The sequence below is a fragment of the Struthio camelus genome, chromosome 25, assembly GCF_040807025.1.
Source record: "Struthio camelus isolate bStrCam1 chromosome 25, bStrCam1.hap1, whole genome shotgun sequence".
Classification (NCBI taxonomy): domain Eukaryota; kingdom Metazoa; phylum Chordata; class Aves; order Struthioniformes; family Struthionidae; genus Struthio; species Struthio camelus.
In genome coordinates this window covers 7,752,333-7,779,514 of record NC_090966.1, presented here as the reverse complement: position 1 = coordinate 7,779,514, position 27,182 = coordinate 7,752,333, and the positions used below count along the sequence as shown (strand labels likewise).

At 59.3% G+C, this 27,182-nt stretch overlaps 3 protein-coding genes across 4 annotated transcripts; 2 read left to right on the top strand and 1 right to left on the bottom strand.

The window, feature by feature from the left end:
• The first annotated feature begins 191 nt into the window (after positions 1-191).
• On the top strand, positions 192-6,413 carry PLEKHH3 (pleckstrin homology, MyTH4 and FERM domain containing H3). Its single transcript, XM_068918773.1, has 13 exons — positions 192-391; positions 2,885-2,940; positions 3,394-3,482; positions 3,612-3,806; positions 3,887-4,044; positions 4,144-4,267; positions 4,364-4,661; positions 4,738-4,945; positions 5,022-5,158; positions 5,263-5,383; positions 5,453-5,905; positions 5,977-6,165; positions 6,243-6,413. The coding sequence occupies exons 1-13, from the start codon at positions 233-235 to the stop codon at positions 6,411-6,413; spliced, it is 2,358 nt and encodes a 785-aa protein (XP_068774874.1). The 5' UTR covers positions 192-232.
• Positions 6,414-8,289: 1,876 nt separating this feature from the next.
• TUBG1 (tubulin gamma 1) lies at positions 8,290-16,008 on the bottom strand. Its single transcript, XM_068918931.1, has 11 exons — positions 15,842-16,008; positions 15,485-15,597; positions 14,665-14,832; positions 14,334-14,402; positions 13,482-13,561; positions 12,747-12,873; positions 11,833-11,919; positions 11,403-11,552; positions 9,904-10,056; positions 9,428-9,589; positions 8,290-9,011 (listed from the first exon to the last, which is right to left on the bottom strand). Exons 1-11 carry the CDS (start codon positions 15,984-15,986, stop codon positions 8,814-8,816), a joined length of 1,452 nt encoding a protein of 483 aa, XP_068775032.1. The 5' UTR covers positions 15,987-16,008; the 3' UTR covers positions 8,290-8,813.
• Positions 16,009-16,208: 200 nt separating this feature from the next.
• RETREG3 (reticulophagy regulator family member 3) lies at positions 16,209-27,019 on the top strand. 2 transcript variants are annotated; one of them, XR_011136276.1, is made up of 11 exons: positions 16,209-16,390; positions 16,562-16,668; positions 18,232-18,262; positions 19,534-19,660; positions 20,359-20,443; positions 20,866-21,003; positions 21,519-21,598; positions 22,139-22,271; positions 22,902-23,736; positions 25,516-25,615; positions 26,411-27,019. XR_011136276.1 is itself a non-coding variant. In XM_068918932.1 (9 exons), exons 1-9 carry the CDS (start codon positions 16,209-16,211, stop codon positions 23,333-23,335), a joined length of 1,317 nt encoding a protein of 438 aa, XP_068775033.1. In that variant the 3' UTR covers positions 23,336-24,530. The 2 variants fall into 2 exon arrangements, 1 of the variants encoding a protein (XP_068775033.1); XM_068918932.1 differs by lacking the exons at positions 25,516-25,615; positions 26,411-27,019 and having other exon boundaries at positions 22,902-24,530.
• The last annotated feature ends 163 nt before the right edge of the window (positions 27,020-27,182 follow it).

The following is a 27,182-nucleotide window of genomic DNA, read 5'->3' as shown; positions in this document are numbered from 1 at the left end:
CCGGTGCCCGGGCCGGCCGGTGCCTCCCGCAGCGCCGCTGCCGGTGCCGCTGCCGCTGCCGCGCCCCCGCCCGGCCGTCAGGCGCGCGCCGGCCCCGCCGCCCCGGGCGCGCTGGCTCCGCCCCGGGCGGCGCGCGGCGATTGGCGGCGGCCGTGACGCGCCGGGCCCGGCCCGCCCGGGGCGGCGGCGGCGGCGGCGGCGGCGGCGGCGGCCGGTCGGTGCCGGCGGGGCGATGCCGTTCCCCGGCGGGCTCTGGTGGCTGCTCTGCTGCCGGCAGGGCTTCACGCTGCTGCGGCGCGACTACGGCGAGGCGGAGCGGGAGGCGGACGGCGAGGCCGAGGAGGAGGCGGCGGCGGCGGCGTCCTTCGAGCTCCGCGCGCGGGGCCACCGGGTGGGTTCGCGACGGCGCCCGGCTCCGCGCGGCCCCGGTACCGCGGCCCGGCGGGTCGGCTGCGGCTGCGGCGCCAGCGCTCCCCGGCGCTGCACCGGCACCGCTCCGGGCGGCCGAGCCGCGAGCGCGGTGCTCGCCCGAGCCCCGGCAGCGCCGGCCCGGTCCGCCCGGGCCCCGGGTCCGCTCTCCGGCGCCGTCCCCGGCGCTGCCGCCCGCCCCGGTGCCCGGGACCCCGCGCGCGGTCCGGCCGCAGCCCCCAGCGCGGGGCCGCCGGGCTCGACGGGGCCGGGCCGGGGTCGGCTGCCCCGGGCGCTGCTCCCGGCGGCGCTGCCCGGCCGTGCCAGGGCCCGGGCCCGAGCCCGGCAGCGCCCTGGCCGCCTGCCACCCGGCGAGCATGTGGGCTCCTCGGCCAAAACAAAGGTCCGCTTCAGGCGGCGACGCGCCCGGTGCCGGGGCGCAGCGGCGGCGAGGCCCCGGCTGCCCCCCGGCCCCCCGCGCCCAGCCCCGCGTCGGGCTGAGCGGGGCCCGGGGCTGGCGGCCCGGCCGGGCGCGGGAGGCGTTTCGGCTCGCCTTTGGCGGGGGGAGTCCCTGCTTGCAGGCAGCCTGGCTGCTTTTGCCCACCCTCGGGGCCCGGCACGGCTGCTCCGTTAGCCGAGGGTTGTCCCCTGGCTGCGGAGGGGCTTTGGGGGCTCCTGGGGACGGGGCGCCCGCGGTGTCCCCAGGTGCCCGCGGCCCGAGCTGGGTGCAGGGGGCGACCCCAGCCCCGGCGTGGTGGCTCCTGGCTCCTGCCCGGGCTGTCGCCGCTCCCTGCGGCTCCCCAGCCCTGAGCTGCGCGGGCTGTGGTGTCGGCCTGCTGCCGGCGCGGCCTTTCCCGGTGCCGAGGGAGCCGGGACACCCGCTGGGTGCTGGGGTGCAGCCTGGGCACGGACGAAGCCTCGGTGCCGCAAGCTCGGTGGGGGCCGGCTGCTGCGGGGCTGGCGGTGCCGGGAGCACGTCCGCCTCGTGCTGCTGCCGAGGGTCAGGCGGGCTCGGGGCTTCGCCGGGGCCAGGCGCCGGGCCCCTGCGGCGCTGCTGGGACGGGCGACGGGCCCTGTGCGCGGACCTGCCAGACCGGGCGGCTGCCCCGGGTGCCCGGGGCAGCTCGTGACCGTGTCCGGGGCTTTCCCCAGCACGCCCCGCGCTGCGGGAGCAAGGCCTGCGTCTCCCTGCTCCGGCCGCTTCCTCCGCTTGGGGAAGCGGAGCGGCGCACGGGGCTGCGGAAGCTGGCACTTCCCTCCTGTCGGGCTGCGTGGGGGACGGCTGATAACGCCGGGGCGGCGGGGGGAATCCCTGCTCCGGGGGGCTGCTGCCGGGCTGCCCTCGGAGCGAGGGCTCGAATCCCTGTCTGGAGAGGGCATGTCTCGGTGACGGCCTGGCCCAGCTTGTGCGTCCCCTCTCCCCCCGCCTGGCAGCGCGGGCTGCAGCACAGCCCCGATTGCAGCCGGGCTGCCCCGGCTCCGCGAGGCCGGGGAGGCTGGGGACGGGCTGGGGCACGGGGACCGACGTGCCGCGTCCCATGCTGGCGCCGGAGCTCTGGTCTGGCGTGGGTGGCTGCGATGCCGCTTCCCTGGGGAGCCCTTCGCCTGCCCCAAGGCCAGCGGGTCCTCGGAAACCCGCGGCTTCCCGGGAGCGTGGGAGCAGCTGCCCTGGCCCCGCGCAGCAGCCTCCTCTCCCTGTTTATTTATATCTCTGAGAAGGAGCCGGCCACGGCCGCCTCCTCCTCCTCCTCCTCCCGCGGGCCGCGGCCGAGGAGCCGGGCAGCGGCCCCGCAGCGGCGCTGGGCCCGGCGGCACGGCCCCGCGAGGAGCTGCCGCGGGGCATTGCCCGTGCCCCAGGCCAGCGGCCCCCTGCTCCGGGCTCCCGCGGCACGGCCGTACCTGGAGCGGCTCCCCTCTCCCCGTCCCCGGTGCTATTTTTAGCAGCGATCTCTTTTTTTTTTTTTCTTGGCGTTTAGCGGAGCGCTCCGGCCGGTCGCGCCTCCGTCTGTCCCCGTTGGGCTGCAGCCGGCGGGAGCGCCTGCGGGCGTCCCGGGGCCGCCCCGGCCGTGCCGCGCCGCCCCGGCCCGCTGGCACCCGGCGCCTGCCCGGGCTTCGCCCCGCGTCCCCGCTCGCCGGCCGGGGTGTCGCCAGCAGCGCCCAGGAGGAACGGGCTCCTGCCGCGCTGCTGGGCCAGGGACTTCCCTGCGCCGCGTCCCACCGCCGCGGGCAGGAAGTCAGCGGCCCCATTACAATGGGACTTTGTGCCGTGAGCGTATTACTCAGCACTGACCTTGTGCAATTCTGCACGGTATTCAGCCGGCTGGGGTTAGCTGAGGATACAGGGCCAGCGTGCCCGCCGCTCTCCCCGGCCCCGCGGGGCTCCAGCTGCAGCCCGGAGCGGTGGGGGGCCGCCCGCGCGGGAGGCGGCTGGGGGTGGCCGGGCTGTGGGGCTGAGACGTCTCTGCTTCCTCCGCAGGGGTCCCTGGAGGTGAGCCTGAGCCAGCCCGCCCGCACCAGCAGCGGCTCGGAGCGGTGAGCGACCTCGGCGCGTCCCTCGCGCGGCGCCGCGGGACGGTGCCGCCGGCTCCCCGCTTTGTCCCGGAGGCGCGGAGTTGCCCGGACGCCTGGGCTCCCTCCCCATCTCTGATGCAGGCTTGGGCACGGCCCCGGCCCTCTGCCCCGGCCCGTCCGCGCAGGGTGGCTCGGCCCCGGCCGGCGGCTGTGCCGGGCTGGGGCTGCGTGCCGGGGCGGCGGGTGCCGGGCAGGGGGGCCCGCTCCGCTCCCCGTCCCCCAGCGCCGGCCCCGCTGCCAACATTCCTTCCTGGTTGTTCATTTTCCGAATTCCTTGGCAGGGCCGCCGCTGCAAACGGCTTATTTTTAGCCAGGGTCATTTGCACCCGGTGGCTCGGCCGCGTTCCCACCGCGGGGCGCCCGGGGCGCCGGGAGGCGTCCGCGGGCGCCGGGGCTGAGCCGTGTCCTCCCCAGGTCCCTGCTGGTGTCGGAGGAGATGCGCAGCCTCATCGTGGAGAAGGGACCGGGGCCGCTGGAGGACGACCCCGACGCCCTGGTGAAAGGTGGGCGCAGCCGGGTTCGGCGTAGCAGGCTGGCGCCCCGGTGCCGGCGGGATCGCGGCACACGCGGCACCCTGTCCCTGCGCTCGGGGCCCCGGGACGCGGCGGCGGCTGAGGCTTCCCCTCCGCTAGGCTGGCTGCAGCGGGAGGTGCGGGGCGGCGCCAAGACCCCCTGGATCCGGCCTCGGAAGTACTGGTTCGTGCTGACGCCCGACTCCCTGGACTACTACAGCACCAACGAGAAGGGGGCCAAGCGGCTGGGCTCCCTCGTGCTCACCAGCCTCTGCTCCGTGCTCTGGCCGGACAAGCAGACCTACAAGGAGACGGGTAGGGCGGGCCGAGCCCGGGCGGCCGGCAGCGGCCGGGCCGTTGATGGGGCAGCGGGTGAGTCGTGTCCCCCCTCGCAGGCTACTGGAGCGTGACGGTGTTCGGCAGGAAGCACTGCTACCGCCTGTACACGGAGCGCCTGAACGAGGCCGTGCGCTGGGTGTGCGCCGTGCGGAAGGTCATCGGCAGCAAGGCCCCGGTGCAGACGCCCACCCAGCTGCTCATGCGGGACGTCGAGGTGAGCGGGCGCGCGCGGCCGCCGTCGCGGGCGGGCAGGGACGGGCCGTCCGGGGCGCCCGCCCTGCAGCTGCCGCCGTCGCTTCGCCGCCTTTTGCAGGAGCACGGCGGCAGCCCCGAGGCGCTGGAGCAGATCTACCGCTGCAACCCGATCCTGCGCTACACCAGCAGCCCTCTCTACGCGCCCCTGCTGCCCTTCCCCTACGGCAGCCCGGACCACGGCGGTGAGCGGGGCCGGCGGCGGCGGGGGGCTCGGGCGGCCCCGGGGCGCTGCGCCCGGGGTGGGGGGCGGCCGGCTGAGACCCCCCGGCGCCCCGCAGCCCCCGGCGCCCGCAGCTACGCCGCGCTGCGCGACGAGGCCGTGAAGCTCTTCAACTCGCTGCAGCAGCTGGAGTCGGAGCGGGACCCGGCGCCGCTGATCCAGGGCGTCCTGCAGACCTGCCTGGACCTGCCGCCGCTGGTGGACGAGGTCTACTGCCAGCTGGTGAAGCAGACGACGGAGCCGCCGGCGCCGGGCGGGCAGGGCGACCTGCGCTACTGGCAGCTGCTCACCTGCATGAGCTGCACCTTCCTGCCCTCCCCGGCCGTCCTGCGCTTCCTGCGCTCCCACCTGGAGAGGTGAGCCGCCGGGGCCGGGCGCGGGGCCGGGGCCGGACGTGGGGCCCCGCCGTGACCGCCCGCCGCCTCCCCGCAGGACCGAGAGCCGGCGTCCCGGCTCGGAGATGGCGCAGTACGCCGGCTTCATCCGGGCGGCGCTGGGCAAGACGAAGGGGCGGGAGTGCGTGCCCTCCCTGGACGAGATCCTGGTGCTGGCGCGGCGGCAGGAGATGATCTGCACCGTGCACTGCCCGGGGGCGGCCGCCTGCCGCGTGGCCATCAGCTCGCACACCACCGCCGCCGAGGTGAGCGGCCGGGGCCGGGCCGGGGCCGCGGCTCCCTCCGGGCCGGGCTCACGGCCGCTCGCCCCGTCTCGCCCAGGTGGCCCGGGAGCTGGTGTCGCGGCTGGGGCTGTCGCAGAGCCCCAACCTCTTCGCGCTCTACGAGCAGTCGCGGCGGCGGGAGCAGCCCGTGGGCAGCGCCACGCTGCTGGCCGACGTCCTCACCAGGTTTGAAAAGTAAATGTCGCCGCTCTGCTGCGTAGCCGGGGCCGGGGGGAGCGGAGGGCGCGGGGACGCCCGGCGCCCGCCCCGGCGCCCACGGCCCCGCTGTCCCGCCGCAGCCTGGCCGGCGAGGAGCGGGAGCAGGACCCGCCGTGCCGGCTCTGCTTCAAGCACTACGGCTTCCTGGACACGGAGAACGTGCCGCGCGACAGCCTGGAGTTCGCCCTCCTCTTCGAGCAGGTGGGAGCGTCGCCGGCGGGCGGGCGCGGGGTCGCCATCGCCGCCGCCGCTCACCCGTGCCTCCCGCAGGCGCACGAGATGGTGCTGCGGGGCCAGGTGCCCACCTCGGAGGAGACGCTGCAGACGCTGGCCGCCCTGCGCCTGCAGAGCCTCAACAGCGACTTCTCCACCCACGCGCCCTCCCCGCGCCTGGAGGAGCTGTTCCCGGCCGGGGCGCTGCGCGCCCGCCTGCGCGCCCCCCGCCCCGCGCCCGCCCCGGCCCGGCGCCCCGCCGCCCGCCTGCGCGCGGGGCTGCTGGCCGGCGGCCTCTGGGGCCAGGCGCTGGCCAAGCAGCGGGCCGAGCGGGACCAGCGGCTGCGGGGCCGCCTGCGGGAGGAGGGGGCCGCCGTGATGGCCGGCATCGTGGAGAAGTGGAAGCTGCTGCAGGGCATGGGCCGGCCCGAGGCCATGGCCGCCTACGTGGCGCTGGTCCGCGAGTGGCCCGGCTTCGGCTCCACGCTCTTCGACGTGGAGCTGCGCGTGGTGAGCCGGGGGGCCGGGGGGCGGCGGGGCCGGGGGCCGGGGCGGCCCTGACGCCCCTCTCCTCCGCGCAGAGCCCGCTGGGGGCCGCCCAGCGCCTGTGGCTGGGCATCGGCGCCAAGGCCGTGGCGCTCTACAAGCCGGGCGAGCCCGAGCCCTTGGACAGCTTCGGCTACGGCTGCATCTCCTCCTTCGGGGCCTCCGACGGCAGCACCTTCCGCCTCTCCGTGGAGGACCGCGACCTGCTCTTCCAGACGTCCCAGGTGAGCGGCCCAGCGGCCCGCGGCTCCCCCCGGCCGGGGGGGACGGGCCCCGCGCTGACCCGGCCTCTGCCCCGCAGGTGGAGGAGATCGCCCAGCTCCTCAGCACCTACCTGGCCACGCTGGGCGCCCGGCGCCCGCCCCGGGCCGAGGCGCCGGCCGGAAGCCCCGGCCCTGCGGGCTCGCCCGCCCCGGACCCCGCGGCCGAGCCCCGGCCGCGCCGGCCGCCCCCGGGCTCCTTCCTCAGCTAGCTCGGCGCCGCGGCGGCGGGATGCTCCGGAGGGATGGCGCCGGGAGGGCGGCCGCCCGGCAGAGCGCGGCGGGTCCAGCCCAAGCCCGGGGCGCCGCCGGCCCCGGCTCGCGCTCCCCGCTCGGTCCTCGCCTTCCTCGTCCGTTTCCTTAATTTATTTTGAGGCGCCCGCGTCCCCCCTACGTCTCCCAGCGCTTTCCTGGCGGGGCGGAGGGGTCCCGGCGTGCCGCGGGGCGCCTCGGGCCGGCTGCGTCCCCCCTGCCCTTCCAGGCAGGCCTCTTCCCGGCCCCGAGCTCCCCGGTGCCGTCACGTCCGCGCCGCCGGCTGCCCGGGAGCCCTGCCCGCGCCCCGGGGTCCTGCTCGGCCCAGGGCGGGAGGGTGCTGGGCAGCGGTGCCGCGGCCCGGCCGGCTGGCGGCCGAGCGCCCGTCCCTCCCGGAAAGCTGCGGGCGGCTTTTGGCCCTGCTGCCCCCGGGGACGGGTGGGCTCTGCGGGGCGGCGGGCAGCCCGGGGGGGCTGGTACGGCCGGGGCTCGGCCCCTCGATGGTGCCTCTGTAAAGTTCGTCAGTTCAGTCTTTTTGTTGGGGGGGGGGGTTGTTTTTTAAATAAATGCACAAAGGAAAGGCTGTGCCTCCTGTGGCTGAGCGCGGGACCGGCTGCGGGAGGCGGGCAGGGCTGCCCACGGCTCCCACGGCCGATGTGATGCCGGACGGGCGGACGAGCGGCCTCGGCGGCCCTGCTCCGGCCGCGGAGGAGCAGCACAGCCCGTCCTTGGGGGAGGGGAGCCTCCGTCCCACCGGCCAGCGGGAGCGCCGGGAGCCGGCCCCCTCCCGCTCTGCCCTTTGGCATTTCATCAACAGCGCAGCCAGCGCACCCGGCTCCGCGCCCGGCTCCCCCGGCACCCGCTGGCACTGGCTGCGCCCGGCAGGGAGGGGGAGCTGCCCCAGCACTGGGTGCTTGCGTGGCCCATGCCAAAGAGGGCGTGGGAGCCCAGCGCTGCCGTGGCGGGCAAATATTTTTAGCCCGCTGCTCCGTGCCGCAGGGTCAGAGGAAAAGGCTAATTCTCACCTTGGGTTGCCTGGGTTTGGGCTGGTGCCAGGGCTGCCCCACACCCCCTTCCGACGCAGCCTGACTCACTGCTCGTGCGGGGCAGGCCCGGACCGGCCCTCCCTCCCGTCAAGCCCAACCCGAGCAGGCCCTGCAGCCTTCGGCTGTCCAGCTCGGAGCCAGAGCGGTAAGGAGGGCGCAGCCAGCCCCTCGCAGGGCCTCCCTGCCGGCGCACGGCCTCACCCCGCGTGTGAAACGTTAGTTAACGCTGGTGCCGGCGTCGCTCTGGGCGCAGGGTAGGCAGGGCGGTGCCGGCTCCCGTCCTCTGCTCAGGCCGCAGCAGCGGCAGGTCCTTCCAGTATTTCTGGCTCTGCCGCGCCAGGCACCCAGCGCCTGCAGGCCCAGCACCACCGTCTGCCCAGACAGCGCGCTGCTGGCTGGCTCCCCAGACAGGGGCAGGGCTGGCTCCGCACACGCCACCCGGGACGTGCAGGTGAGCAGCTGGCACCGTTTCAACTCCCTCTGCTGCGCAGGGACGTGGCCCTGCTTGAGCTGCGCCTGCTGTGCCTGACCCAGGAGCTCCTGGAACAGTCCCTGATGGATCCTTAGGACAGGCAAGTCCACTCATGTCCCCTGAGATGGGCAGGGTGATGGAAGCAGGTGGGAGACTACCGCGCAGCCCTCTTATTCCTTGTTATCGCCCCTACCTCCCTGCTAGTGTGCTGAGGCTGCTGCAGCCGGGGCCAGGCAGCTCGGCGAGGCGAGCGCTGGCACTAGCAGCCTTGTCTGCTTCCTTGCCCAGCCTGCTCACTGCAGGAGCCACGCAGGCAGAGTCAGTGCAGGAACAGCCTTTATTAAAGCAAAATAACCTACAAAAATATAGATAGAGCCTGTGCCCCAGGCCTGACCTGGCAAAGGAGGAACAAGGCTCCTGCCCAGGGCAAGGACTAGCTCAGCCACACAGAGCCTTTGGCCGCAGGCGTCTTCTAGGCCCAACTCTTTAGACCAGGCCTGTCCCAGGCCCCAGATTTTGCTCTCATCCTCCTCTGTGTGAGCCCTTGCTCCCATGGGAAGAGGATCCCTACCAGCACAGTGAGCAGCTGCCCCAGTCCAGTCCTGGGCCAGGGCAGGTAGTGGAGCGGAGGCTGTCTCCCTGCCAAGGGTCTCCAGGGGCAGTGCTGCCACTCGCAGAGCCACTTCTGCTGAGGAACGCAGTGTGTGTGTGTGCAGCAGGTATGACTACTCCGCCCACAGCTGGGCAGCGCTGGGGGGTGCTAAACGTGGGCATAGCAGAGAGAAACCCTGCCGTTGTATGCGGAGGCAGCTGTGAGACCCTCCCGTCCCACGGCGGGGCACTCACTGCTCCTGTGTGCCCCAGGAAATATAGTCGGGTCGCGTGGCTGCGTGGTACTCATCAATTAGCTGCTGCACGATCTCCCGGGAGTTGTCCAGTTCATCAAAGTTGTCCTTGAAGATGTCTTCCTTGCGGAACTGCTCCAGGAAGGCCTCCCGCTTGCGTAGCTTGTCATACTGCCGGCACGTCCGCTCAAACAGCTGGAGAGCAATACAGCACAGTCAGATGGGCCAGAGCTCCCTAGAGATCCCATGCGCAAAGGAGAGGGGGATGTGGCCTTCGATCCTGCTAGGCTGCTGCTGGGGAGGAAGGAAGGCCAGCAGTTCCAGGCCTGCACCCAGCCAGTGCTCAGGATCAGTTTGTGCTTCTGAGGCTGCTTCTAGCCAAGGAAGAAAGGGGTCCTGCTGCAGCCTGTCCCTGTGGCCTGGGACCAGGATTCCAGCCCAGAGAGTACAGCCAGACTCACTGGACCCCAGTCCAGACCTGTGCCCTGATGTGCGCCAGCAGAGAAGCAGCCACCCTCCCTCCCCTCATCGGCAGGCCCTACTGCAGCTGCACAAAAGGCCAAGAGAAGATGCATTCGCAACTGCCTGTGGTTTAGAGGGAAGACACTCACCGAAGAGATGTTGGTGTGGTTTGCCATCATGAGGCCGCTGACACGGTGTGCAGATGGCAGGTAGGGGGACTTCCGGGACAAAGCCACCTGGATGCTGGCAGGGCCCCAGGGAATGAAGTTTGCCAGCTTCCTCTCTCGGATTCGCTGCAGACTCTTGTGAACCTGGTGGGACGAGAGCAGTAAAAGGTATCAGGGCGATGGGCAGAGCAGCCCAGCAGGCCTGTTCCTGCCCACCTGACTTAGGAGTTGCTCCTTACAGGACGTATGGTCTCAGATAGGTGGATTTCAGCAAATGGCAGCCTTTTCACAGGACCAGGGCCCACGCTGGAGCAACCTGGAGCCAGTTCTCAGACACCTCAGTCTCTCTCCAGGATCCCTGCACAGCAGGATGGTGACCCTGCCCTACTCGGGCAGGCCATGCCATGTCCAAGGGCACCCACACAAGGCTGTGATACGCTATCCCTGCAGGAGCTCACCTGTGTGGGGTCCACCTCCCCCTGGATGATATTGAGGATGGCGATGTAGCAGTGGTTGGTCTGCCTGTCTCGCCCTGTGGACACCATCACATTTTTAGGCTGCAGCAGCCTTCTCATCACGTCCAGGACTGTGGTTTTCCTCACGCTGGCCACCTGCAAATGCCAGCCACAGGGTCAGAGGGAAGGAGCATGCTGCTCCCTTGCCCTCCCGCCGCCCTGCACACGCACACAGGAGCAGAGGACAGCTTGAAAGTCGAAGTCCTCAACCCTGGGGATGGAGCCATGTACATGCAGGACAGAGAAATCGCAAAGTCACACAACAGGCACAGCCAGGCTGAGAACCAGAGCATTAGCGTAGCCTCCTACACAGGGGAGCTGAGCTGCCTCTCCCGCAGCAGAGCAGGGGCTTAGGGTCAAGCTCAATAGAGATTACAGTAAGAGGGGAAGTGTTTCATGTTGTTGCTGTCCACATTCTTTCCTGTTCTGCCACCAAGCCAAGGGCAGGGCCAGGAGGACAGGAGAGGGAATTGTTCCCAGCTGCACCTCACCCCTCTGCCATCTCCCTGCCACACTGCCCTGAGCCCCTGTGGGGCAGAGTGGCCACGGCCCTCCCAAAGTGCTGTCACAAACTTTGCCACAGTCCGGGCCACAACTGGGGGCAGCACCCAAAGGAGAGTGTCAGTAGCAAGGACAGTTTGTTGGGGTGTGTGACAGCCCGGTTTCAGGCAATGTGGGAGCTGCTGGCTGAACCCCTGCCTCGCACACCTCGCTGAGAGGACAGATCACACACTCGATACCCTTTTCAGAGCCAGCAGTTTTTCAGCTTTGCTTCTCTGAGTAACATCCTGAGGAAATGCACAGAAGAGGAGAACAGCAGCTGTTAGCTCCGAGCAGAACTGAGACGTGGCCAACACAGGTGAGTGTCTCTCAAAATGAAACTGCTCATCCGCCCACTACAGCTTGGGGGGGCCTGGGCTGTGGCTGGTAGGACATTCAATGGGGCCAAGCTAAACATGAGCGGTAGCAATCGATTTAGCTCAGGGGTAACAAACCCCTCCCAGAGCGCAAGTCGACCCCTGGGATGGTGCTGACATCTGGAGTCCTTGTTCAGTGCTGGTGTGACAAGGATCAACAGTGTTCTGACCCAAATGGCCTGGCTTGGTGGTCCACTGAGGTAACGGGACTGGCAGGGCTGCTTCGGTGGGCTTGCTGTGATTGTTTTTGAGGGTGGCTGTTGCCAGGTCATGCATCATCTGCCCGGTCAAAGACATCCTGATGCATGTACTAGGTAGCCCAGCACAAGCATGGTTGCCTGCTCAGGCCTGAGCCATATCACACGTGTGCTGTCACATGAACAGGCTGCACGTGAGTCCGGGATTATAAGCATGCAGTTATTGCTCACACCAAGACTATGGGGCTGGATGGGATGTTACAAGGGTGAGTGTGGCAGCTCCTACTGCCCTGGGGGAACGGGAGGAGTCCCTGGCGGGTGGCCTTACCGACTGGTCTGTGGTGAGGGGTGTATAGCCCGTCATGAGGAAGTGCAGGCGGGGGGTGGGGATCAGCGAGGCAATCAGCCCAATGAGGTCGTTGTTCATGTAGCCGGGATACCTGAGCGTGGTGGTGCTGGCCGACATGATGGTTGAAACCTGGGGAGAGAGAGCTGGGGTCAGCGTTCAGGTTGCTGCATGGCCATGGCGCGAATTCAGAATCCAGCTTTATGCAGCTAAGCCCAGAGGAAGCTGGAGCACCCACGGAGGCCACCTCACCAAAAGCACAGGGAGGAGACTCCTAGGAAGGGCAGAGGACCCTTGCTTATGGCTCCAGGCTGCCCACCGTCAGGTCCAGCCCACGGAGCAGTTTCCAATTGAACTGGAAGACACCAGCGAAGCCGCATACTGGCTTCTCCAAAGGGAAAAGCTTCCTCACCAATTGGTTGATCTGGGAGAATGATGGGTTTTGAATGTGCAGCCTGTCCGTCGCGATCCGATTCAAGGCCGTGTTGTCTAGAACCACCTACAAAAGAAAACCACCTCCATGAAGAGTCTTGAGAATCACCTGGAGGAAATGCAGCCCTAGCCAAGTGTCTGAGGGAACCAGATCACGCAACCTGGCCCAGGACAGGCCCTGAGCGCCACAGCCCGGTGGAGCCCTCTGCAGCAGGTGGCAGACGCTTGAAACCACAAGCTGACTCATTCCTGGAGCGTAACCGATACTGTCAATGGAAGCTCTTCCCTCCTGTCTTGGCTGCGCTCCCCAGAGCTCTCCCAGGAGAGCGCTGCCTCTGGGCCAGCACCTCGCAGCGACCTTTACCCTCAACAACCCTGGCACAGCTGCTCTTGCCCTGTCAAATGCAGAGATAAGCTGGGAGGGACGAGCAAGCGTCTTGGTTAGGACCTGACAGAAGGCCAAGGTGTAGGCTGAAGATGTTCTGTGGCTGGGGCTTGTGGGTGCTGAAAGTGATAAGCGGATTCACGGTCAAGCGGAAGGCAGCAGCACAGCTATGCAGAAGCAGCACAGCTAGCACCAGCCCCTCACTGCCATGGGAAGAATATGCTGTAGCCACAAAGCAGAAATGCCAAAAAGGACAGCTCAACCAAGGGTTAGCGCAGAGCCCTTGTCCCTGGAACCACCACATCTGCTCAGACCTTCTGGAGGAAAAAAGGAACTGTGCGCTCACTGCTGTGCCTGGGGCTGCCAGGCTGCAGCTTCTCGCCGCAGCACTCGTCCCACGCACCTATGGCACCTGCCCCAGCAAAGGCTGCGTTTTTGAGCTGCTGGGAACAGGTCTGCCATACAGGAATTGGCTGCCCCACGGGCCTGACATGCAGCAGGACTCTTACCACGCAGTCCGCGTTCTGAGTCAGCCTCTTGAGTGTCAGCAGAGAGTTGTACGGCTGCACTACAACATCGCTCATCTCATCCTGGTTTGGGAAAACTGAGTAGGTCTCCACCAGCTTCTTGGGATACCTGGTGAGAAAGCCCAGCCGTCTCAGGGGTTAACATCACCAACACAGGACTCTCTCCTCCCACAAGCTCCCTTTCCAGTCTCTAGGGCTCAGGACAGCAGTGAGTCACTGGTGCTGCATGCCAGACTCAGCTCTCAGGGAGGGAGAGGATTTGTCCCAGCAGTGCCTACCCTAGCAGCACAGGAGCAGGCTGCCAGACGGAGCTACAGCCAAGGCTGAGCCATCCGCGGGCAGATTAAGCAGCTGCTTACAAGCCTTTTCAAGAGGCTGCAAGCTGCAACAGGCAGGGATGGCAGCTCAGAGCCCACAGCTAGAGCCTCCCACTCTCCCCAGAGCAGTTAGGGTGTCAGGAGGCAACTGCCTGATAAGAACGGCTGAAGAAAGACAAAATTTGGACAGCATGAGTCCAGATTCAGAGCCTCCGAAGTCCTCAGGCATATCAGGAGCCATCCCTTTCCAGGCAGCTTGCCAGGGATTGCACAAGACAGTGTTTGGGTGGGGGCAGCGGCCCAGGCTCTGAGTCAGCGCTCTCAAGCTCTGTGCTTTGGCAGGGTGCCCAGTCTGGGCCAGACTCTGCCAGGAGGGAAGGGGATAAAGCTGAATGCTCACCTGTCATTCAGCTTCTCAAGGAGATAGGAGCCCAGCCCGGAGCCTGTACCACCAGCAATGGAGTGGCAAAGCACAAATCCCTGGAAAGAAGCAGAACATAGGCAGCTCAAGGTCCAGCTCAACCCAAAGAGCAGACAGAGCAGAGACAGGCTGAGCCACCACCACCAGCAGAGACTTGCCAACACAGGTGAGAACTACCCCCTGTGACAAGAGCTGCTGAGAGCAAAGAGATGAAGCCTTTGAACGGTACGTGGAGGTTAGCCTCGTCTCCTCCAGACTACAGCGGCAGTCACTCACTAATCACACCACTTCTGCCAGCGGGGGTGCAACCTACTTCTTTGTACATGCCAAGAAGAACAACTGCTGCTCAGGAGCCTCCTGGATTCCTCCCACCCTGAAACAGGCTTCAGAGTAGCTTGGATATCATTTTCAGGTCTCAGTCAGTCAATTAAAGTGAAGATATAGGTTCTTAGCCCTTTCCCTGGGCCCTCCATGCTATTCCCCTCCTTCTAGGATCACGGAGGCCAAACTCCCTCTACCTGACTTCAGCGCAGCTCCCACCCACTGCAGGTCCCACAACCTGCTCTTTGATCTTCTGCCAACCTATTTTAATATCACTTCCCTTGTTGCCATGTGACAGCTTGATACAAACACCAGGGAGCCTTGTTTGGGTTTGTGCAGATGGTAGCCAAGGTACTGCCAGATGCACAAGGCAAAGCAGTCGAAGAACCAGATACCCTTCTCCTCGACATCTCTGAGCTATTGAAGGTATCTCTGGTGCGCCTATCAACCAGCCTGGCCCTGGAATCACCAGTCAGGGCAACTGGACTGAAAATCCCCCGATGGACTTACTTCCAAACTGTCACTCCCATCAGCTTCTCTGTCTATTATGTCAAAAATATCTTCATGGATTTTTTCTCCCTGCAAGATAAAACCAAAACAGGACTTGTTCCTTCCCTGCACAGAAGGGTAAAGAGCCCCTCAAACCTGGAGTGAAGACAAGTCAGATCAGCAACGGGACCCTGCATTAAGGGTGCCACAAAGTGTCAGTCATAAGTCTGTTTGAATAATATGGTATTCTTCAGAGAGCATGTACTGAGCCCGGCATGAGAAAGGCCACAATAAATCCTCATGCCTAAGGAACTGACAAGTGCTTGGGCAGAAGAGCACCAGAGCCTTTTACCTGTGAGAAGCCACTGGCCCAGTTGTTCCCAGCTCCCCCTCCATGCTCAGACAAGTAGATGTTTTCTGGGTTGTAGAGGTTGGCATAAGGGGAGTTCAGGATGGAGTGGATAACTCGGGGCTCCAGGTCCAGAAGTACAGCTCGCGGGATATAGTGCTCATCATCTGCCTTTAACAAGGAACAGTAAGATCATGATGCAGGAGCAACTCAGTGCAGCCCTTTACTGCAAGAGAAACTGCAACTGAGTGCGCCACCCCCTGGCCACAGCAGAGCACAACACAGTGTCATCTCCGACAGAGAAGACGAGGTAGAGAAACTTGTTGTACTGCAGCAGTCTTCACGAGCCCCAGAGCCTATCAGGAATGTTGGGCGTGCAGAGTGGCGAGGGGGCTCTTCCATAAAGGGCTTACAGTCTCAGCGGTTATGTAACGTGGAAACTATAAACGTCTTTCTCAGGCACTACAGTCCTACCTTCAGCAGCCTCCGCAACACATCCATTTCCAGAAACCGGAGCACAGACAAGAGCCCTGACCGACGCTGCCTAGCAGGAGAGCTCAGCTGAGCCTGCCACTCACATAACCGGACCCAGGGTCAGAGTCAGCCCACGGGGCTGCAGGAGGGAGCCGAAGCTGTCGGGAACGACCCTGGCGGCCCTCAGGCGCGGACGAGCCGGGTGAGGAAGAGAGGAGCAGGCGCGGCGCGGCGCGTCCCAAAGCCGGCTCGGCCAGCCGAAGGGCGGCCGGCGGCCGGGTCGGAGCTGCGTGCGGCACGCCGAGGGCGCAGGCCGCAGCCGGGGCAGGGCAGCGCGGGCCCGCGGTACCTGGTAGAAGAAGACGTCCTTGCGGTCGGTGCCCTCGGTGGCGAACTCCTCCACGATGCCCTCGGGGCTGATGCCGTGCTCGGCGCAGAGCTGCTTCCAGAACTCGAAGCCGACTGCGGGCAGGGGCGCTGCCGTCAGGAGCGCCGGGCCGGGTCGGACCCGAACCGGGGCGCAGGGGCCGCGGCCGGGCCGGGCCGAGACCCCGGACCGGGGCCCCGGGCATCCCCCCGCGGTGGCCCCGCCCCCGCCCCTTCTCCAGGCCCCGCCCTCTTCTCCAGGCCCCGCCCCCTTCTCCAGGCCCCGCCCCCTTCTCCACAGCCTCCCGCCCGGCCCGGCCCGGCCCGGCCGCCCGCTCACTCTGGTTGCCGCACTGGCCCAGCTGCAGCGTGATGATCTCCCGCGGCATCGCGGCCCTCGTCCCGCGCTGCCCCGCGCCTCCCGCCGCCGCTCCGCGCCGCTCCCAGCCGCCGTCTCCCGCCCGGCGCCAAGCGGCACTGGGCATGCGCGCAGTGCACTTCCGGGAGACCGCCGCTCGCGCCCCCCCCGCCCCTCGCGGCGCCCCGGCAACGCGCGTGCGCACTGGCCACCGAGGGGGCGGTGGCGCCTGCGCCGCCATGGCGGCGCCCGCTGCGCCCCGACTTCCGGCTCTGGGGGCCGCCATGTCGCCGGCGAGCCGTGCGCTTGCGCGCTTGCGCGCGGCGGATGTTGACGGCGTGAGGGAGCCATGGCGGCGGCGCGGCCCGGCGGCCCCGGCGAGCGGCAGCGGCGGGTGGAGGCGCTGAGCGCGGCGCTGCGCGGCCGCCTGGGGCCCTACGAGCCGCTGCTGAGCGCGGCGCAGGCCGCGCTGGTGTGGGAGCGGCCGGGCCGCAGCGCGCTGTGCTGGGCGGCGGCGCACGGCCTCTTCGGGTGAGCGGCGGCGGCGGCCGGGCCCTGGGTCCGTCCCCCCGGTCCGTCCCGCCGCGGGCCCCTCCGCCCGCCGCCGCCGGCGGGCTAGCTTTGGGGCTGGTCTGCGGGACTGCCTCTGCGCGTGTCGTACGCGGCCGCCCCGGGACCGATCCCTTCGTTTCTTCCCCCTAGGTTTTTTGCTCTCACTTCCCTGCGGCTGGTGTTCCTGGCTGCCCTCGCCCTCATGGTGCTGGTTTGCCTGGATCAGTGGAAGAACAAAATCTGGCCTGAAATTGGAGGTAAGCTGCAGCGTCTGAGCGGGTCCCGGCAGAGCAAGCGCTCTTGTTGGCTCTGGAAGTACGCGCTCTGCATCGCTTGGCGTTACAGGGTTAGGTTGGTTGTTTGTTTACTTTGTGAATCTAGAAGCAAGCAAAAAGACTTGCTGTTTTGTGCCGCTTGTTCTTCCTGGAGTTGCTTTGAAAAGGCCCGACCTATGTAAAAGTAAGACGAGCGAGTGGCATTTGTCTCGTAAGCATGGGAATTCCCTCTTGCGCTTCAATTGCTAGAAAGTTGAGATCCTTTAAAACGTTACTGGGGGCCTCAGTGCTTGTAATGCTTTTGTTTATGGGATGTCATCGCAGGCTCTTGTTTGCTTGCCAGGTGTGATTTTAGGGTGTGTTGAAATATTGGCCAGTTTGAACTTTTGCCATCTTTGCTTGTCACCTCTGTCTGATCTTATGCGTTAAAGATAAGATATCCTTGAGTTACAAGGGAATTACCTGTACAGCCTTAAGCTGATGTTGCATAGAGTATTCTGCTAATAGAAAAACTTTGTAATATTAATAATTCACTAAAGTGATAGCATGCAGGTATGAAATATCTGATGCATGTGAACTAGTCCACGTTTTGAAGAAGAGGTTTGTCTTCCAAGCATTTAGTACGTTTGAGGCATATGCGGACTAGGCCTGCCCTTTCTCCTCTGGATCTGTAATAATCCAGCTTGGGTGTTTTAGGATAAAGATGGATCCCAGCCTTGCCTACTGAGTAGAGATTTTTTTTAAAGGAGAAGCATCTGAAAGGCTGCTAATTAAGCTAAACTTTTAGTAAACAAGCAATCCTATCTATCATTTATAATAATAACATAATCATGAATAAGAGTGTTTTTAGCAGTTCTGGATTTTATTTGCTTTGCTTGGATGGGTGGGTTTCGAAGCAGTATGTATGGTCTGCATGCTCCCAGGGTTGGTTCCTTAACTAACTAGCGAGTACAGCTGCCAGCTTTCATGCTTCAGCTTGTGTTCTCCGTAGTTCTTGGGAAGACATTAAAGCTCTACTCAGTTTCTAGCACCAGCTTTTTTCTGACTATATAACTGAAGTGTTCTTACTTACAGAGAAGTGGGGAGAGTTCTCTCTCCAACTCCCTCACAACCTAGATTTAATTTGGTTGGATAACTGATACATCCTTGAGTCACTTTTCAAATACCAATCTGGGTGACAAAGTATCAAAAAACTTTCTGATGCCTCTGAATAAACAGGCTTTCTTCCTTCACCATCTGGGGGTTGGGGGGGGGGGTGAAAGCAATATATATATATTTTTTGCTAATACCTGTTGCTGTAGCCAGAGCAGATGCTGTCCAGCAAATAGTGAAGAGCAACAAGGAGACTGTCTTGCAGTCTTACACTGTTGTATGTGCTAGTTCAGAATGTGCTTCAGAGTGATGTTTCTCTGGTTCTTAATTACAGTTAATATTTTTTTTTAGGCATTCCCCAACTCATTAAAGCTTTAGTTATATCCCAAGAGCTAAGCATTCATGCAGCAGAATTCCTTGCAACTAATTTAGTGTCTGTTCTTAATGTTTTAGTGGCAAGACCTGATGAATTAGACAATGAGAGGTAGGAAACTAATTGAATCCTCTGCTGTTTGGTACTTTGCTGTGATAAAATACAACTATTACCTGCATATGTTTGTAATGTTGGCTTCTTTGACAGGGGAAGGAAGGGGGAGAAGGGAGCTGGTTAGTGGAGGGAGGATGAAGCCCTGGATTCTTTCAAACCATTGTGTCAAATTTTTGACTTGCCCAAGCCATAATACTTAACCTCTGCCTTGATACTGGCCTATGATAATGCTTGCTTGAGTGTTGTAAAACTTCCCCTGGCAGTTCCCCTCACACCCCTTAAATTAGAGGTGCTGCCTTAAAAACAATTCCTTCTGTATGGGTCTCTTTTTTGAGGCGGGGGAGAATACTCAAGTCAGCCTTCTGAGACTAGATATGGGATGTTTAACAGGCAGAAGTTGCTGCTGCATAGTTATGATCTGAGTGCAGCATTAATAAGGGGTTGAGAAGTGCTGGGGTACTGCATTACTAATAACACCTTCCTCTCTCTGGACACACCTTTCTGCCTGCTTCTGCTGCTGAGCCACACTGGATGCTCAGATTCCTGGTTAAATCACTTCATCTGTTGCCAGATGACTTTTTTTTTTTTTTTGCGAGAAGCCCAAGTACAAAAGGAATTGCTCTTGCTAAGCTTCAGTTCCTTGTGACTAGCAGTTAAGAAGCGCTAATAGAACTTGCCAAACCTAATGCCTTCAAAAGTGGCTGAATGTATAAGGTGTGGTACAAAGCTGCTTGGAAACCTCATGCTGAATACTTGGCAGTTGCACTTGACTGAAGAAATGCAGAGAAAGCAAATGAATGCATTTGATTTGCTTCTCTATCCTTTTGCCTTTAGCTAAACTGACAGAAAAATGCCACTTGATTTTTTTTTGTTGTTTTTTTGTTTTTGTTTTTGTTAGCTACTGGCAAAGTTTTCTTGATAATGAGCTGAAGCTGACTGCTTTTGGAACTTGCTCCAGAAAGATAGCTCATGTTGCACTGCCCTTTCCCTCCAGTAGTATGGAAACCTTAGTCCAAGACAAAAGACTGAGTGACTCAAATTACTGCTCTTTAGCTGCTATGAGAAAAGTGGGACACTTGTAGAATTGTACATGTAAGTGCTGCTTTTGACAAGGCTGTGGTTTGAAAGGCAGATTGATCCTCATCTCTAGAGCTCAGCAGGTGGGGGAGAAGAGAAGTTGGTATTGAGATAAGTGTTTTGTAATAAATTAATTCTGCACTGGAATCAATGCAGTAATATCTGTTCATGAATTCTTACCTTCACTGCAGCTGGGGATATGTTCATCCTCGGCTGCTTGGAGTGCCAGAACTGTGTCACCATTTGGCTGAAGGATGGGTGGCTGGGAGCAACTTCTTAAGAAATCTCTTTATTTTCAAGAGGCAAAACCCTGGCAAGGTAAGAATGTACAGATTTTAGTAAATGAAACGTTTGATAGCCAGCCTCTGCTGACGGCTAGTATCCCTTTGCAATTGCATCCAGAGTTGGCTGAAAACATTCCAAAAATGGGAGTTTACTATGGGAGGTCTCCCAGAACAACATGGCTATTAAGTGGTAGAGAGGAATAGAAAGCACAGGCAAAATAGTCATATTGTGGGGGAAGGAGGAGAAAGCAAGTGTTGGCATGTTGGTTGCACTAGTGAAACAAAAATATAGCTGCTTCTTCTGTAGGTTTCTGGTTTTTAAGTGTCTGTCAAAGTCATTTCCTCATTTGATTTTTAACAGTTTGAGAACCAGTGCAAAAAGTTTCAAGCCTTTTATTGAGGTTTATGCAAAGAAGAACCTGTGGCACAGCGATAGTTTCGTTGTACTTTTGCACCTTGAAGAATTCTGTTTAACCTCTTACTTGCTTTTAGCGTGCCTGCTTTGAGAAGCACGTTATGTTCTGTGACAACAAGCCTTGCTATGTTGCCTGTCACTCTAAAGCCAGATACTTCTCGTGTCTGTTTAATCCTAGAATAGAGTAGTTGAACACTAAGAAGTTTTTGCTGTCGTTAAAATTATGATTACGCTACCTAGAATTCTGCAGAGAGGAAGGTGATCGAGAACTGAATGGTGGTTTAACTCTGTAAACTCACTGTCTCCCATGTCTTCAGTTTTGCCTTCTAGTATGTGGAATCTTTACTTTCTTGGCTGTTCTGGGTCGGTACATCCCTGGACTCTTGCTCTCATATTTTCTGTGTAAGTAGAAAATCCTTCTGCCAACTATAGACTCACAAGTGAAGAGGGGTAGAGATGAGTGGGGTTTGAATGTCTGAGGGATGGGGGCTCTTCTGCTCAAAAGACAGGCTTGTATGAATAGCTTTAAGATTTAAAACAGTGCATTTTGCCTGGAATGTGATGGTTCCTGTCCAGGTCGCCAGTCCAGACAGAGCATGTCTGAGTGCTTGGGAGCTATAGATCTGAGTGCTAATAGGTTGGCCTCTCAATTTTTGTTAAATTGGCAGAGATGATCGCACCAGTTCTAACTGCCTTCTACAGCATTGCCTTCAGTACTCAGATCTCGCATCCGGTATGTGTGTTACACTGCATCACAAAATGGGCAAGATGTTTGCCAAGTAGCATACTGAACAAACGTCTAATCAGCCTTCCACTTACCTCAGTGCTCTTCATCCTGCTGTGGCCCCTTGCTGTGTACCACAGACTGGGGCAACGCATGTACATGAAACTGGAGCCAGCTCTGCAGCGGCTGGATTTTGGTGTTCGAGGATACATGATGTCAAAGCAGCGGGAGAAGCAATGTAAGTCTCCATAGTGTATTTCTGACTCTCCAGACATTGATACTTGGCATCTGAAACAGCCTTTGAAACAAGCCCCTGGTCTTGGAGCGGGACAGCGTTGCATGTATTGCGTTGTAGTCACTCCAGTGCCTTTGGCAAATACTTGCAAACGCTTTGGGAAGGTAGTGAGGCAGCTCCACCTCCACATGAATCTTCTGACAAGCGCTTGGTCTAAACTCTCAGCAGTGCTGAGCCTCTCCCTTTCTCAGCTGCCAGAACCGAGTGTTCTGTATCACAGATGTGCTGACAGTCCTTCCTCTCTTTCCAGTGCAAGGTAGCTGCTGAGTATGTTCACGTCAGCAAAAGATCTGCAGCAGCTCAAGTCAGAAATGATCATGTGGCTCTGTTACGCAACACAGCATGCTATGTTATGCCCAGCTTGCCGATTTAGGGTTTTCCTGCTTGGCCTAGGGTTGTTCCTGTTACAGACCTCTGTCCTAACAGCAATAATAGGCTTTGACTCTGGTTTCTGGCAGTGCGTCAGCGAGGCTTTAACGAGGAGGCTACGGATGATGGGAGTGACAGTGAAGAGGAGCTTGCTGCGTTCTGTCCCAAGGTAACATCGTGTCTCTGAAATAGAAAATCTCAACTGAACGGAACAAACTTGCCGCATTTCATGGATATGCGGTGCATGTCCCAACATGTGACACGTGGTAGCTGAGTTGTGATGGAACATCAGATCAGGATATTCTCTGCTGGGAGGATTTGTCTTTCCTATTCTGTCTCACTGAAGTGTACTGCATCTCTGTACCTGTAATGTCTGAAGTACTTTCCTTGCTAGATCTTTACCTCCAAGCTTCCTCTCCTGGGCATGGGAGAAGATGGCTAGCGTTTTCAGGTGCTCTGTTGCAGACCCAACAGCAGCCTGGTTTTGCTTCCAAGCTGGCCTTTGAGGGTAGTGAGTATTGTGGATGTCCAGAGCTACTGTACCAAGTAGTCTCCTAGGTTAGGCAGTAAAGGATGAAATGAGCCTCAGAACCACTTTTCCATGAGGATTAGGTTAAACTGGCAGTCATTGGATCACGTGTTCTGTCTTGAGGCACAGACATAAGTTTTCTACTATTTGATGTTTTCAACTATATCTCCTGTTTCATAGCTGGATGACTCTGTGGTTGCCAAGGAACTAACCATCTCTGACTCGGAGCACTCGGATGCAGAGGTTTCCTACACTGAAAATGGGATGTTTAACCTTTCGAGAGGCCAGACTCCGCTGACAGAGGGATCAGAAGGTGAGAGGAAGCAGGCAGTTTCTCTAAGGTTTGGAGTGCTGCACAGGCACCTCCGTGACAGGTTGGAGGGAGTGTGCCTTCCCTTCTGTCCTTGAGTTCTAGCTGTTTGATGTCTGTCTTGCTGGCTAAGGTGAGATGGAACTACCGGTTTTTTCAGAACAGAGCTTCCTTAATTTCCGTGGTACTTCAGTAGAGCAATGGCAGGTTCTCTTCAAAGGCAGATCCACCTCTACCAGCCTATGACTTTAGGGATAAGTGTTTTAGCATAAGCTCTGTCACTGTGACTGGTCTGTCCCTCTGTTCATATCATTGAAGTATAGACACAGCCATCTCTCTCCCTTCTAAGACCCTCCTCTACTCTGTGTTTATCTGCTGAATGAGGGAGGGGGTTCTTTCCTCTGGCAGCAAGTGTGTTACTTGGCACCTGCATTCCTGGAGAATGAACTGGGAGGTAAGCAGACATCTGTAATAGCTATGTGAGGGGTGATTAAACAGAGTTTGGTCTGTGAGGTGATAAGAGCCGGTCTGTCTTGGTGAGATAGTGGCCTAGCTTTTGTGTGCTGTGCTGCCCTTGCCCTGAGGATGTTTGTCTTGTGCTGTGCATTTAAAACACTTTTTCTCCTCTTCTAGATTTGGATGGCCACAGTGACCCAGAAGAATCTTTCGCCAGGGATCTTCCTGACTTCCCATCCATAAACCCAGAAGCAACTGGCATAGATGATGAAGATGACACCAGCATTGGGATTCCAAGTCTTGCTTACCGCCCACAAGTAACAGAAGAGCTGCATCTCCCTTATGACCAGGAAGAATCTGGTGCACTGCCATCTGTACAGAATCTTACTAACAACATCGCCGGATTTGTCACCAGAGGGATGATACAGCTTGCACTGTCAGGAGCCACTCAGCCAGGCTCTTCACGCAGTGACAATCCCCCGAGAGGTGCAAAGGCCTTTCTCAGAACGGCCAGCTCGGACTTGGACACTGATGCAGAAGGGGATGACTTTGAACTGCTGGATCAGTCTGAGCTGAACCAACTGGATCCTGCGGGCTCACGGGGCCAATAAGCAATCACATCACTTCCCTTCTGGTTTTCTGTTGTGCATCATGGAGGGGAATCCTTGAAGGAAAAGGCATTGCACAGTTACCTAAATTGTCTCCTGTGTGAGTACAAGTGATATGACAACCAATCCTGGCTGGGAACACCACTGTGACATGTGACTCTGTAGCCTCGCTTGGATTTTTAAAAAATTACACTGGTAATTCATAGGGAAAAGGCATTGATGTGATAGCTCCACAATCACCCATGCGTTGCCCTGCATTATCTGCCAGGATGCTGCTTACTCCAAACATCCTCACTTAAGACAATAAATCTGGTGTCTGCAGCTCTAGAGACCACTAGTCAGACTGACTTAGCATCACTGAGAACAATCTTGCGGCTGACCTTCCTGGGTTGATACATAACAAGGTGAATGGGATTGGTTTCCCCTCAGACCTAGTGTCTAGGACTTAATGCTGTTCTGTCTTTAAAATAACCATTCCCTACTTCTGAAATGTGCATAGAATCTGATTCTTCTCCCCCAGCAATATCCAGCTCCGGGTAGAAACTAACATCTTGCCTCTGTTATGGACGTGACAGTGTACTACCACAAATGTCTGTACATGTAATGACCACTCCTCTCCAGTTCAAGCTTTCTAGTGATGCTATTTTGTAAGAGACATAATGGCAATAAGACATCTACTGTGATGACTAGAATCTTGCAAAGAACATCTACATGTGGCAGCTGCTCTTGTGTTGCTTTCCTAAACTAATGGACTAACAGTTTTTTCCCTGCGTTATTCCAGAACACATTCAGCATGGACACTAGCAATACTACACTTCCCTTACACTGCCTCTTAGGGACCTATTAGGGAAAGGTTTTCTGGAGGAGGGAAGAAGTGGAGTTGGCCTCCCTGGCCAGTCTTGTTCTTGGTCTCTGAGACAGCCCATTGTTTCACAGCTTTGTATAGTTGAAAACCTGCCAGTAGGAACTGAATGGAGGACACCAGCTCAAGCAACAAGTGACCAAAGAGCTTGTAACTATTATGGTCACTGAAACAAACCAGCAATCTACAAGGGAGAGACGTTCTATGAGCTGGATAGCCCAAGCCTTCCAGCTCCTTCTGAGTCATTGAGCTTTCCCATTGCTTTTTCTAAGCCATAGAAACTGATACAGATCACATTTGTGCAGCAAACAACTTACCTCTTCAGGAAAACTCCCATTTATATGCTTTTTCTTGTCTAAATCTGCTCGCCTAAAAGCGTTGGCCATACAGATACGTAGACCCTCCTTGGCATTGGGACAAGGAGGCAGACGTGGCTGTCTTCAGCCATAAGTCAGATGGAGGCTTTATTAGCAGGTTGCTTTAATACTAGCATAAATCTTAGCTTGTCCTTGCAAGGCCAAAATTATCTTCCAATATAATATTGGCCTTCTTTGGCACCTGAAGTAAACAGCCTATCCCAAATCCCGGACAGAGCAGGGAGGTACCAAGTGACCAAGTTTGTGTATTACATATACTTAGCACTCGTTTATGGGTTTACAACCTAGTTCTTATTTCAGCCTGGGATGTCTTGAGTTCTCTTCTGTGAGAGAGCTCTTCTGGTCACTTATTGAACGCTTTCTGGCCTCCTCTTTTCCCTTCTACCTCATGGTTGATGGGACTGTCTAGTGATGGTACCTAACAGTGTTTAGCATGAACTATCTTAGTAACTGTTGCCACAGCATTCAGCTTCTGTCACTGCCTTAGAGGCTATGACAAAAACTGAGTTGTTGGACGCCCCTGATTTCTTGGGAGCAATAACCGAACAAGCCACTAACTAGCACTTTAAGTAGTTCTGGGCCTGAAATTGGAGCCCTGCGTTGTGTAGCTCGTACTGCCCCATGGGGTTCTTATGTTCTTTTTGGTGAAGCAAGATTAATTTTAGCTAAAAACAAACAAAAAAAAAACTGCTGGAGAAAACCCTGCTTTTGAATCTACAGAAATTGCAGCCTTAGGCACAATGTCTAAGGAGAAACTGCTTTGCCGCTAGCTGTGCAGCTTGTCAAGGACCGTGTCGGTGTGAGCTAGATTTCTGAGCTGAAAACATCTGCACAGTTCTCAAAAAGTTTTTTTTGAAACTGTCCTGTATCAGGTGAATTACAGCTTAGGGTATGTGTAGACGACAGATCTCCTGTCATCGGGTATGTTTTATTTGCCTCCGCAGTGTAAAGATGTCAGGATGGTTCATGATGACTGAGATAAGAAGGGAGCAGCTGCACTGTACAGTAATATCAAGCCGTCTCCAAAACCCATCAGACCTAAAGGTAAAATACGCGATCTTACAGCGTTCCAGGCACGCATGGTGGTGTGATGCAGCTGGTGTAACAAGCGGGTAATTCCCGAAGGCTCAGGCTCTGCTTTGCTGCTAGAGCACTGCTCAGAGCTCTGTATGAGGGAACGGAGAGAAATTGTGAATTCTTGGTTGTTTGCTGTGGAGCTAAAAGAAATGTTTCCTCTATCGTACGCCCTAGATTTTTCTTTCCTTTTTGACGTCTTTGCTGATAGGCTTTGCCACCTTTGGGGGTGGTGTGGTATGAACTGAAAGTGTGGAGACTGTTTTGAGTCTGGCCTTATTTCCACATTGTGGAACAGGTAATTTTGATTCTTTATGTTCTTTTTCCTATTTATAGAGAAGTTACTGCTCTAAACAGTGTGAATAACTAAATTATGGGGGTTAACAAGGAGGTAATGCACTTTGTAGGAGAGAGAAACTGGATTGATTGCCTGTAATTCTTAGTCATTTTCAATGCACGCTAAGTGTCTTGACATCTTTTCTGTACTCTTCTCTCCCCTCGCGATCGTTGTGTGTCATCAGCTGCATCTTACAGCAGAGGACAGTAATATGTTTTATAAAAACTTCAGTTTCTGAAAGTTTCTAGTAGCAGCAGTTTTACCTTCCTTACGTTTTCTGGGGCTGTGAAAGACTACTGCTATCTTCTGCAGGTTGAGGTCACTTCTCCAAGGATTTGTCCAGAAAATGCTTTTATAGCAAAATACCCTACAGCGGTAAAGTTTAAGAAGCAGCTCCAGGTCAAGGAGCTCCCCCTTATCTCCTGCAGGAAGGAGGCATCACTTCTCTGTGCTTAAGTGCTGGGAGCTGCTACGCTTTGGAAGATCGCTGGCCTGATCATCTCTGTTGTGCTAGGCTGCTGCGTCTCCTGGAAGTCAAAATGCAGGAGCCTCACAACTGCAGGTTGCACCTGAAATTACCGTATGCTTTCTCTTGATCCTGAGCCTCTAACCTAGCGGCAGTGGATGCTGTGTCCGGGCTTTAGCCCCTGCGTCAATGAAGGTTAAAGATGGCTTTTCTCCTTGCTGTCGGGCTGAGGCACGCGAGTCCCCGGAGCTGTATTCCTGACAGGACCTGTCACCCTTTCCATGTAATGGGGAAAAAGACTGGGTGGAAAACGTGCACCTGCCTGGTTTCGCGTACAGCCTCGGCCCTGCATGCAGCTGTGCCTGTGACCTTCAGCAGGAGCTGGCGGCTGCTCCACTGCACGTGGGGTGACGTGGGAAGCGTGCGAAGGTGCTGAAGACGGGTTCTCCTTTGCAGCCCTGCGCGGCTGGGGCGAGGGGCGAGAGCCGAGCCCCCCTGCACGGCTGGAGCCGGGGGCTCCTGCTCCCCCGGGGGCTCCCGGCCCCCCAGTAAAACTGTTGGTTACAAACGTCGCATCCGCCTCCTCCTTGGCCGCGGGACCCCGCGCGGGCCGGCCGGCCCCGAGCCCTGCCTGCAGCGGGGGCCCCTTCCCCGCCCGGCACCCCGCGGGGGCCCCCTCCTCCCCCCCGGGGACCCCCCCCCCCGGAGGCCCCGCCCCCTCCCTGCACGTGCCG

Excerpts from the sequence above, each read along its gene's own strand:
- PLEKHH3 (XM_068918773.1), top strand. The coding sequence starts at position 233 with ATGCCGTTCCCCGGCGGGCTCTGGTGGCTGCTCTGCTGCCGGCAGGGC. Across the intron at positions 5,906-5,976 it reads TCGACGTGGAGCTGCGCGTG|AGCCCGCTGGGGGCCGCCCA; the intron begins GTGAGCCGGGGG and ends TCCTCCGCGCAG. Across the intron at positions 6,166-6,242 it reads TGCTCTTCCAGACGTCCCAG|GTGGAGGAGATCGCCCAGCT; the intron begins GTGAGCGGCCCA and ends TCTGCCCCGCAG.
- TUBG1 (XM_068918931.1), bottom strand. The coding sequence starts at position 15,986 with ATGCCCAGTGCCGCTTGGCGCCGGGCGGGAGACGGCGGCTGGGAGCGG. Across the intron at positions 14,833-15,484 it reads AGGACGTCTTCTTCTACCAG|GCAGATGATGAGCACTATAT; the intron begins GTACCGCGGGCC and ends TCCTTGTTAAAG. Across the intron at positions 13,562-14,333 it reads ATGGGAGTGACAGTTTGGAA|GGATTTGTGCTTTGCCACTC; the intron begins GTAAGTCCATCG and ends GCTTCTTTCCAG.
- RETREG3 (XM_068918932.1), top strand. The coding sequence starts at position 16,209 with ATGGCGGCGGCGCGGCCCGGCGGCCCCGGCGAGCGGCAGCGGCGGGTG. Across the intron at positions 18,263-19,533 it reads GATGAATTAGACAATGAGAG|CTGGGGATATGTTCATCCTC; the intron begins GTAGGAAACTAA and ends CCTTCACTGCAG. Across the intron at positions 22,272-22,901 it reads GCTGACAGAGGGATCAGAAG|ATTTGGATGGCCACAGTGAC; the intron begins GTGAGAGGAAGC and ends CTCCTCTTCTAG.